The 12,192-nt window shown below is 31.3% G+C and overlaps 1 protein-coding gene across 2 annotated transcripts in view; it reads left to right on the forward strand.

Annotated features, from left to right (window-relative positions):
- LOC127721723 (calpain-5-like) overlaps positions 1-10,386 on the forward strand; it is a 33,254-nt gene extending 22,868 nt beyond the window's left edge. For both annotated transcript variants that reach the window (XM_052228520.1, XM_052228519.1), the window contains exons 9-12: positions 2,760-2,956; positions 4,559-4,680; positions 5,472-5,635; positions 6,849-10,386. In XM_052228520.1, coding sequence (XP_052084480.1) covers positions 2,760-2,956; positions 4,559-4,680; positions 5,472-5,635; positions 6,849-7,031 — 666 coding nt within the window. In that variant the 3' untranslated portion in view covers positions 7,032-10,386. The remainder of the gene's footprint in view (positions 1-2,759; positions 2,957-4,558; positions 4,681-5,471; positions 5,636-6,848) is intronic.
- The last annotated feature ends 1,806 nt before the right edge of the window (positions 10,387-12,192 follow it).

Raw genomic sequence — 12,192 nt, forward strand, 5'->3', positions numbered from 1 at the left:
TACTGTTATTAACTATAGATATATATACTTGTATATAACATCGTGAGTTTTTTGTATGTTTTTATTTATGGTTTTAAACTTTTTGTTTTTACCTGCTTCTCAACAATGTATTAAAATTGAGAATGGAAATGGGGAATGTGTCAAAGAGACTACAACCCGACCATAGAGCAGACAACAGCCGAAGGCCACCGATGGGTCTTCAATGCAGCGAGAAACTCCCGCACCCGGAGGCGTCCTTCAGCTGGCCCCTAAACAAATATGTATACTAGTTCAGTGATAATGGACGTCAAACTAAACTCCAAATTATACACAAGAAACTAAAATTAAAAATGATACAAGACTAACAAAGGCCAGAGGCTCCTGACTTGGGACAGGCGCAAAAATGCGGCGGGGTTAAACATGTGTTTTGAGAACTCAACCCTCCCCCTATACCTCTAGCCAATGTAGAAAAAACAAACGTACAACAGTACGCACAGTAAAACTCATTTTAAGAGAAGTCCGAGTCCGATGTCAGAATAGGAAACAAAAGAAAATAAACAAAATGACAATAATACATAAATAACAACAGACTACTAGCAGTTACTGACATGCCAGCTCCAGACATCAATTAAACTGATTGAAAGATTATGTCTTCATCATATGAATATCAGGCACAATCCCTCCTGTTAGGGGTTTAGTATAATACCGTCATAATATATATGAGAGAACATAACCCGTGTCATGCCAACAACTGGTTTTAGAATAAATATGTTTAATTCCGATGCAAAGACCCTATAAGTGAATCAATATTAAAGCCAAAATATGCAATCTTTAATGACCTGACAACAGTATCGTAACTATATCCCTTCTTAATAAGTCTGTTAAAAGGTTTTGTTAGCTTTTGAGGTGAAAACTGACATTTTTGTGCTTTTTAAGAACATTACCATAAAAGATTGGATGTGAAATACCCGAACGTATAAGATGTCTGCATGTTGAGTTATATTTACGAATGATGTCCTTATACCGATGATAAAATTTAGTAAATGTTTTGACTAGTTTATGATATCGAAAACCCTGGTGTAATAAATTTTCAGTAATATATAAATTTCTCTCGCTAAAATCTAATACGTTGTTACGTACACGAGCGAATCGTACAAGTTGAGATATATAAACACCATAAGATGGTGACAAAGGAACGTCACCATCTAAAAATGAATAATTAACGATAGGAAATGAAAAATCATCTCTTTTATCATAAATTTTTGTATTAAGCTTCCCGTTAATGATATAGATATCAAGATCGAGGAAAGGACAGTGGTCATTGTTAGTGTTAGCTTTATTTAAAGTAATTTCAACAGGATAAATTTCTTTAGTATACATACTGAAGTTGTCATTATTGAGAGCCAATATATCATCCAAATATCTAAAAGTATTGTTAAATTTTTGTATCAGATGTTGTTTCGATGGGTCTTTGCTGATTTTAGTCATAAATTGTAACTCATAACAATACAAAAACAGGTCCGCAATAAGTGGTGCACAGTTAGTCCCCATTGGAATTCCGATAACTTGACGATTTACGGAATCTCCAAAGCGAACAAAAATGTTATCAAGTAAAAATTCAAGGGCAGATATAGTATCAAAGCATGTCCAATTGACATAGGTCTTTTGTTTGTTGCTACTAAAAAATGACCTAAAAGAGTTTGAACATAAAAATTATGTATTCGCATTCCGACTTTTTAAATGCCCATTTAATTAGGTGTGTGAATTTTTTCTTAATAAGAATATGAGGCAAAGTGGAATATAGGGTAGAAAAATCAAAACTTTGAACAGATTCAAAATCACCAATATATGCATGCAATTTATCAAGTACTTCCAACGAGTTTTTGACACTACAAAAGTAGTTAATTCCACTACTGTGGATTCATTTATTTTCGTGGGTACCAATTTTCGTGGATTAAGGAAAACTTACATGTTCGTGGATATTTAATTTCGTGGTTTTTGACAATGTCTGCATACAAGCCTATAGTAAATTTGCCATTCGTTGAACATTTAATTTTGTGGTTAACCTATAACCACGAAATCCACGAAAATTGGTACCCAACGAATACTAATGAATCCACAGTATTTTCAAAGGCCTTATTTGATCAATTTATTATCAGGTTTTTGATTGTACCAAGTGTACTAGTAAGTAGAATAGACAATTTAGTAGTGGAACAATGACTTGAAGACGAAATAAATCTATATTTGTAAGGTGATTTGTGTAGCTTCGGAAGCCAGTACATAGTTGGGACTTTCATTGTATTTTGTTCTGCTTGTAAAGAAGTAGCTAATAGTTTATGTTTGTTACAGATATCGTTTTCTGAAAATGAAGTCAGTTGGAATGTTGGTGAATTCGTGATTTCCTTTTGCAGAAACTCAATGTAAAATTTACGTCAAACTATTATGATATTATTAGCAGCTTTATCAGCCGGGACAAAAACAAATTCCTTGGCTAGTTCTTTTAGTTTATGTTTGATACGATAGATAGGATATTCCATTTTTTGGATTTTCACAGATATTTTTGCCTCTGGCATCACTAAAGAGACATAATGATTAACTGGCGGATTGCTTATCTGATGCAGTAACCTTGGTACTGTTTATGTTATTTTAAAACTAACAGCTCCTTTCTTTCGTAATAAACTTCACGATGCCCTATAACTATTTTCATCCTTTTCCTTTGGTCTCTGATAAATATTTGTCTAATAGGCAACAATACAATATCTCCTTATTTTTAATTTCAGGTTGAGGAGAACAGAATATACAGAATGCACATTCCAGGTGAACACATTTTATCATCTGATATGGTGAAAGGAAGGAGTATATTTGGTACAAGCAAACTATTTAAAGGCAGATATGTCATCGTTCCATGTACGGAAAAGACAGGAGAACATGGACCATTCATGTTGAGATTATACACAAGTAGTAAAGCCAGTGGAAGGTACTTATCATCATATTGTTATACCGAGCACATATATTTGGAGTAATATTATTATTTTTTTGTAATCGAGCACTAATTATGTAGATTGTTATAAGCAGGTTTCGTTTACGAGCACTCCTGGCGAACGATTTTCTGACAAGCGATATTGAATTTTTCCTAAATTCATATAAATGGTCATCTATTTATTTTAGTAATTTACTTCAAATATGTATCACTTTCAAATCGTATTGGGATTTTCAAACAGCGTTTCAATTGATTGAAAATGCATTGTTTTCTAATGTATATAGCATACTGTTAAATGTACACTATTCAATTGCCTACATGGACCTGCCCCTGAAAAGTAATTATGTAACCGATAGCATAGTTAACTGGATATAAATTAATACAACGTTAGCATTAGATAAGAAAGCTGGTTTTCATATTGTTTTAGTTTATAGTATAGAGCCACAGTCTTTCATATAAAGCAACTTTTGCAATTAAAACTATTTGGTGATTCCCTTGGTGACATATTGCCTTGCAAAAATTCTGCACTTACCATACATGTGACCAATCTACACAATTGGTTTATTGTTTAATGCTCTCGTCCTGAATTTGTCTGAAACATTTTCCACTTGACTTTAAACAAACAACAACCAATCAATCAATTTTCCTGTTTATCTGCTTTTTCAGGAGGCGTTCTTATCCTTATAATTGTATCTAAATTGTGTAATAAAATGTAATTTGTTTTTTTTAATATATAATTTGATTATAATTAATGCTCCTAGTGGATGGTAAGTATAACATTTCATTGTCGTCGTCTTTCATTCTTCTCTTACTCTCATTACGAAATTAGAAAGAAGTTCTCTTAGATATGGGATAATGTTTCACTAAATTTTCCGTCAAATCTCTATCGGGGCTTCAAAAGCATGGTTTGTCCCAAAGTTTATTGATAATGTGAGCTGCGTCGGAAAGAAATCGACCTTATGCAAATGAATTCGTATACATCTGTAAACCTATTTCGGGTTGAAAAAAAATCTCCACGGAAAGCCTGTAACTGTTTGGAAATTGAACCCTACAAAGCAGTTCAAAATTAATCTTTTATTTCGTATTTGAATGTTATATAATCAATCATAGTCTTACACATGTACATGTCAACGTGCACTTGCATAAGGTCGATTTCTATCCGACGCAGCTCATGTTATGTTCTGAAACATGTGTAATGTAGAATAGTCTTAAATCATATTAATTTGAAACGACACCTTTACAAAACTGTTGTTTCTGCTCGAGATGTTTTTTTACAGCAACGTTGCCTAAGACGATTCAATTTGGTATGCGCATGTGTAATAAGATGTGTCTTCTTTCTTCAACTTTTCTCATTAAATTCTACTGCACAGATGCAAGGGGGACTTTGGACAAACTTTATAAGGTTAAAATGTAACTTGTTTTGAGGTCTTTCATGGTTATCAAGACACATTGTCTTCTCTTTTGGTGTTTTCCTCTCTCTTGGTGTTGAAAAATACTGCGTAAAGTTAATTCATAAAGTCCATTTTATTTAAACTAATCTAACATAAAATATAAATTATAATTTTAAGTTGAGTTCATGTTTTATTACCACTTATGTAGGGAATTGACAAAAGAAGGACCAACGAAGACATGTCCTTGCTCAAAACTCCCATTGATAGTAACAACATTGACGGTCATGAAATTGGAAGGAGTCACAAAACCTGCAGGATCAAAGGTTAAAAGTACGTGTAATTTAAATTTTATTTGTTTCTTACTTTTATAGGTCTCAAAATATATACATTTTTGTCAATAAAACACAAAGGAATGGTGATAAAATTAAACAAAGTGCATTTCACCATCTAACCACAATTCAAGACTACCAATATCTGTATATGCTATTAGATTACGTTATTAAGGAGTAAAAGAGAGCGTAAAATACCAAAGATATATTCAAACTCATCAATCGAAAACAAAATGGCAGTACTGTGTCAAAACACGACAAAACAACGAAAAAAAAAACACAACAAAACTCTGAGCAACACGATCCCATCAATTAAAACATAAAATGTAGTGTGTTTACATACAAATGTAAAAACCTTAATTTTATTAAAATTTATTTATAATTTATAAATAGCCAATTACTGCTGACGACGTGGCGTTAATCATAATAGAAAAAACGGTCTAGATTGGGTTTACAGAATAGAAAATAGTGGTCAAATAATATAATGAATAGAGACAAAGGAACAAAAGAATTAAAGAATAGAGAATAATGGGGTGCAAAAGTATAAAGAATAATTGTGGACAATAAAGGAATTAGAGAATATTATACTGACTATGAATGTTCTAAAGAATAAATAAATCATAGAATTACAGATAAAATATATAACCATAACATCTTCTGGATAAGAAGTTAACAGAATGAGTGATGAAGATAAAAATAAATTCCCTAAAGATTTTAAGAATACAGAAATTAAGGACCACCAATCCAGACCCTCATAACTCAATATTTATTGATTTGTTTACTCCTTTTTAGCCTTTGATCCCAAAGTAGTTGTACGCTGTGAAGGAGAGAAGGTGGTATCTAGAGTGATAAAGGAAGATCAAGGCGGTAAACAACGTGTTAACACAGCAGACGCAGAGTTCGACTTTAAAGTTACATTTTACCGTAAAAAGCCGGATGAGCCGATCACTATAGAGGTAGGTAGTATCGCAACGAAATAGGGGGAAAGAGAAAAAAACCTACTTATTTTCGCGGATACCTTGTTTTGGCGTTTAGCCCTTTTAAGTCAATTTAGCAGCGATTTATTTTCACGATTTTCTGAGTTTATTGGTGATTTTTTCATATAGGAAGATTCACTTTTGAAATATTCTCAACGATTTATATTCGTGTTTAAATAATGAAACTAATGAACAGTAAGTGAACGTGATGAAAGTGGAATTGATTATAACTTCAATCTGGTAAAGCCATGTCATCCGTCTTTTACAAAATATTTGGTGACATATGACCTAAAGTAAACACGAAGTAGCATTTTTTTCAAACTGGAAGTAGCAAATTACCTCTCTTATTTCAGGCAAAAGTCTATTGAAATCATATTTGTTTGAAAGCAGTGTGAATGAAACTATTATATGATAATGGAAGTGAATTTTATTTATCGGAAGTAGCAAATTATCTCCCTTATTTCCGCAAAAGTATAAATAAACCACAAAGTTTTGGATCATTGTGAATAAAGTTTTCATGCGAGACCGAGAGAGACATGTGCTTAACCAGAAGTAGCCAAGTTTCTCCCTTATATCAGAAAATAGAAACCATATATTTTTGGAATTGGTATTTCGAAACCTATTATTTGACAACAGTAGTAACTTTGAGTAAACTGGAAATGGCTTCTCAATAATGTTTCAGAAAGTTAACAATGAAGACCTTTTAATTTAATTTTCATAATATTCGTTTAGGTTAAATAAGGTTTATTTACAGATGTTTTATCAACAGATTCATAATGTGTTGTTGATTTACACAATCATCATCATCGTCGTCATCATCATCATCATCATCGTCGTCATTGTCGTCGTCGTCATCATCATCGTCGTCATTGTCGTCATTGTCATCGTAATCATCGTCATTATTATCGTCACCATCATGATCATCGTCATCATCATCATCATCGTCGTCGTTATCATCATCATCATCATCATCATCATCATCGTCATCGTCATCGTCATCGTCATTATCATCATCATCATCATCATCATCGTCATCGTCATCATCATCATCATCTATGTCGTCCCCCACTTCTTTATCGTCCTCATTATCATCATCATTTATAATACACAAAAACAGAAGTCATAGATCTCTCAGGTAATGTCTTATTTCTCATCAAAGCAAACTTTTAATCAGTTAGTCTTCTCTTTTTAGGTAATTAATAGTAACAGCTTTGTAGATGATTTTTGTTGTGAAGCCCGAGTTGACGAACATGGCGGAGAAGACGGGAAAGACGTAAAATGTACAGTTTATGGAAAAGGGAAAGAAAAAGATATGGAAAGACCAGGAAATGTGCACGTCTTTGTAAGATCAAGTCATGATCTCCAATTTCTGTGAACATTATCTTACTTTTTCATTTCAAGTATTATCAAAATGTACTTACCTCGAAGGCATTTTCATTCTACCAATTTACATTGCGTTTAAAAATATCATTGAACGTGCATTGTTTGTTTAAAGAACCATGCATGTAGTTGTGGTTTTTCTTGTTTGCTACCAATATCCATTTTAACTAGAAAGAGATTGAATAATAAATATTCCATGTGGCTCGCTTAAGTAGGATATATCGGTTATTTGCAGATTAGGCCGTACATTTTGTAGAAGGAATTGGTCATTGTTCATGTTTAAACACTACACGCACTGCCTTATTTTATGAACTATACATGTTTGTGCAAGCTGTATCATTTTTGCCGTAAAAGGCCAACAACCGAACATATTCAACATGATCAACACTCTAATAACTAATGATAAATTAAACAATCTTATGGTGATTTTAAATCAGATAATAACAGTTCAATGATATATTAAAATGCAGTGTAAATAACAACTACATTCACAAACATTATATATTAGTACTATTTGCATGAAAGGTTTTTAAAGATTTTATTTCTTTCAATCATTTCAACGTAAATGTCGCTCGAAAAATAAGTTTTGAATCTTTTATATTTTAATTTATAAGAATAATTTGTCATGATATGCATATTTTTTTGCTTATTTGATCAAAGGGGTATTCTAAATGTCGCATATCAATACTATATGGTTCTTCAAATTTAGCACTTTGTCACATTCTATTTTCGAAGTTTTTCGAATAGCCTAAGCTAACAGAAAACGTGACAATGCTTTGTATATGAACCATTGTGTTATTACTAATCTCATAAAATGTCATTGGACTCAGTGGACTAAATGAGTGACTATTATGTCTATTGCATGTATGTCCCGCATTCATCGTTCATCTTATACATCAAACTATGTAGCTGTGATAAAAAAAAACTGTTCGTTTATTTTTTTGCCGATATGCTTTCTTTTTTTTAAATGGTAATTTCTTTTAAAGACTTCGTTATGGAAATGTGTTAAATGTATATACAATGATGCATTTTGTATATACAGAAATAGGATAGGGCTTTCAATGCCAAATATACAAATCATTTTTATAAAATCAAGAAATAAAGTGTCATGCCGTAGGTTAAGAATCGTTCTTATAATAGTATACGTCGTTGTTTCTATGTTAGCATATTTTATAATCTGTAGAATACACCTTTCGGTTTAATTCGTATTGTAATACGGAAAACAAACGTATTGACAAGTGTTTGGCAATCCCAAAATTAAGTAATAATATCACATACACAATTGACACTTGTCAACTATTTAAAAGACATCCTTGTAGCATTTTCCGATGTGCTTTTTTTACTCTACATTGTGTTTCACAAAGCAGAACTGTGATATTTATTATGTCTCATCTTTAAGTTCTAATCAGTGATAATTGTATATAAAGTGTATGTTGTTTTGCGTCTGATTTTTTTTATCAATCATAATTAACAAGCATTTGATATTTGATGCTTTAAAGTCGGTCATTTATTTATATCATTTTTGAATCGAGAAAAGGAGTCAAGTTTATTATTATTGGGAGGAAAAGTTAAAACCATATACTCAATTGACACAAGTCAGCCTATTTGAATATATTGTTGCAGGATTTTCATATTTGCTTCTTTACACTAAAATATATTGAACAAAGCAGATCTGTGATAATTATTCTGTCTCGTCTTAATGTTTCAATCACATATATAAAGTGTATGTTATTTTGCTTTTGATTGTTTTGTTAAGTTATTAATAATATACGATGCTTTACAGTGAGTTGAATTATTATTTTCTTTTTAACAAACAATCAAAACAAAAGGAATCTATCATTAAAACTAAATTATTATCTGACAATATGTTGAAAGTTAGCCGAAATCATTGTTAACAGAAATAAATTAAAGAATAATCGATTTGAATATTGAAATGAAGTGTACATTCAATGATTTATTTGCTGATGGCGAAACTTGTCGAGATTAACCGAAATTTGCCGAAGTTTACCAAAGCTGTGTCATAAGGTCATCTTTGGGATTTACTGCTCACGTTGTTGGTGTATCTGATGGAAACCTTAATAAGGTGATATTGTTAATCAGTCGTTTTGATAAACGTTCATGATGAGTTGTTCATCGAAAACATACAGGGCAAAGATGATTTATTAATAATTGGAGTTACCTCCCTTTTAATAGATCTTGTTATGACAAAAATGTACCGATGTAAAAAGTTGTGATACATTATTGGATACCATAAGAGTTTGTTTATAGTGATTATCAAGTGATTATCAAGAGATTTTGAGTTATACTTAATATATACAATGTAACTGAGAGAACAAAGTTTCGTCTCTTGCTGAAATCCTTTGAGGAGATTTGTTTTCGACTTCAGCAATTTAGCTGGCTAAAACCTACCAAATGTTTATGTTGTAGTAAAGTTATCTTCCATCTAACAATGACACTTAAAATTTTAGATAAGGCAAAGGATTTCATTTGGTTTCGTTATATTACTTGTTGCTATGTATTAACTCTTATGTAAATAGAAAAAGTAAGATGGATTTCTTTAGTGACTGAATATTTGTATATTGAATGTCTTTGCCTTTTTCGAGTGGCATTAGCGAGGTAACCGCTATGAATGCTTTAAATTTCTCGGTAAACCAAATCCGTCCATTTAAATTTTACTAATTTAAAAGTGTTATTATATGTGAAGTGTTATAATATATGAACTTCTTTGTTGAAATAGATATAGTTTATTTATTTTGTTTTAATTCTTTAAAAAAGAATTGTTATTTGTACATATTTAATTAAATAGTAGTAAATCTCTTCGTGATGAGTAATTTTTGTCTTAAACATTTACAACACTTGGCGTCCTGGAACCTTGATCAAAAAGGTTTTAATTTTTTTAACTGACATGATCAATAGTGGGACCTTTGAAAATACTACCTTGTATGATAATGTTACAGAAACAAAAAGCATTCAGTAAACTTTTTTTGCTGTTGGCAAAATTTGCAATTGCTCTTCGACAATAATTGCATTGTTTCAGAATCTAATACATTTTGTGTTATATTTTCAATGGCGTAAACCAAAACAACGTCAACATCAACTTATAGTTGACCAATAGCAAAGTGTTATTTCATTTTGATATGCAAACAACAAAATTATTTAAAATCTATTGGACTTGTACACTTATTTAACTATTAAAGATTTTCCGTATTGCAGTCACTATATATTAAAACAAATGTTTGAGGCAAATCGTCAATGATAATTATGTTTTGTTATGTGTTTTATACTAAATACTTTATACTGTGTCTATGAAAATTTCTATTTTGTTTTCTGAATAAAACATTCTAACATAATGCTGATTTTTCACAATGTTTGAAAGAGGGTGGAATTGAATATCCCTGCAGATAAAAAAGGACAATTTCAGTGTTGATTGTTTGAGTTTTAAAATGACATGTATGTATCAATAGTAAAGAACATACTTTTCCCTTATCCTGGGAATATTTGAATGTGGCAGGGTTCTATTATGTAGCTCTATATAAAAATAAGGAAACGTGGTATGACTGCAAATGAAACAACTATCCACCAAATTACAACTAAAGTTGATGCAAGCAAATATTGGCAACCGTAAGACCTTCAACAATGGGAAAAACTCATATACTCAGCTATATAAGGCCCCGACATAAAAAATGTAAAAAAAAATCATTTGAGAAAATTAATAGACTAATTTATAACAAAACAATTTACGAAAAACAAATATGGCAGACATGAACCAATAACAACCATTGAACTACAGGCTCCTGACTTGGGACAGACACACAAAAAGGTGGCCTGGTTAATACGTTTAACACAGATGTTATCTGAAATATTGAATTAGAGATTACATATATGAAACCTATAAGTTTAGATTGCTCGTTGAAACGTCTATTTCTGTTTGTGAAGACTTTGCAAGTATAATAATTTTAATTGATTGATTAATTGGTTGAGTGCTGCTGGCTTAACATCCAGTTCCAACTTCTTCCTTGAGGAGGATGAAATCTTACAAAAACTTATTTTACCTAGACATGTACATGTTCTAAGTCAGGAAACCCGCAAATGGTTGTCTTATGTATCACCTAATTGTTTGGTGTTGTGCAAAATTTTCTTTTGAAGAGAAGGTTCTGATTTTAATGAACACACTGTTTATTAAATGTTGTAACATGAGTAGAAATGTATGATGGAATATAAAGATAAGATGTGAAATGAAGTGTGATTCCACTGCAGGAAAGATTAAAAGTGATAATCTGGATCCAGCTCTGTACAGTAACATTATTCATAAGGCTAATAATTTTTAAAGTTGTACTCTTTGACTCTATAGACTTATTGATGAAAGTTATGGTTATACTGTTAATATACATACAGTAATTGCGTCTCTGGTATTTTTGGGGCATAAACATAAATATCGCTAAATCACAGTTTGGAGCAATACTAAATTGTTTCTTTTGTTTTTAAGCATTGAAAGTATTTATTATATAATAACAATGTGCTCAAGGGAAGTATGTCGACAACGTACAAAAATGCACCATGAGGATTGATTTAGTCGTCATTGTTATAAGTACGAAACGCTGCATATGGCGTAATTTTCCTACCCTGGGAGTTTAAACCTTTAAATCCACATTTGAATTTGAATGCAGGTTTGAAAATAAAATCATAGACACCAGGAATAAAATTGTGTACGTCAGACGCGCGTTTCGTCTTCAAAAGACTCATCAGTCACCCTCGAATCGAAAATATTAAAAAGGTCAAATAAAGTACGAAGTTGAAGAGCATTGAACAGTGATGAAAACCAAAAAAATTAAGAAAGGTATTGCCAAATACAGCTGAGGTAATCTATTCTTGAGTTGGAAAATCCTTTGTATTTCGAAAAATTCAAAGATTTGTAAACAATTAATTTATAATATTGATTAATTAAAATTGAAAAAATAGTTATATCATTCAAGCATTTCAAAACTAGGTATATTCTATTGATAAATTAATAGATAAAATATAAATAGACAATTTAGTTAGACTTCTGATGTCACTTTAAAGTCATAAACACTTCGAAATTTGCGTACTTTATTTTTGGGCCTGCTCTTTTATGAACAGAGGCAATCAATGTTACACTGTTATAAGAGTTTTGAATT

This window comes from Mytilus californianus, unplaced genomic scaffold, assembly GCF_021869535.1.
Source record: "Mytilus californianus isolate M0D057914Y unplaced genomic scaffold, xbMytCali1.0.p SCAF_12, whole genome shotgun sequence".
Classification (NCBI taxonomy): Eukaryota; Metazoa; Mollusca; class Bivalvia; order Mytilida; family Mytilidae; genus Mytilus; species Mytilus californianus.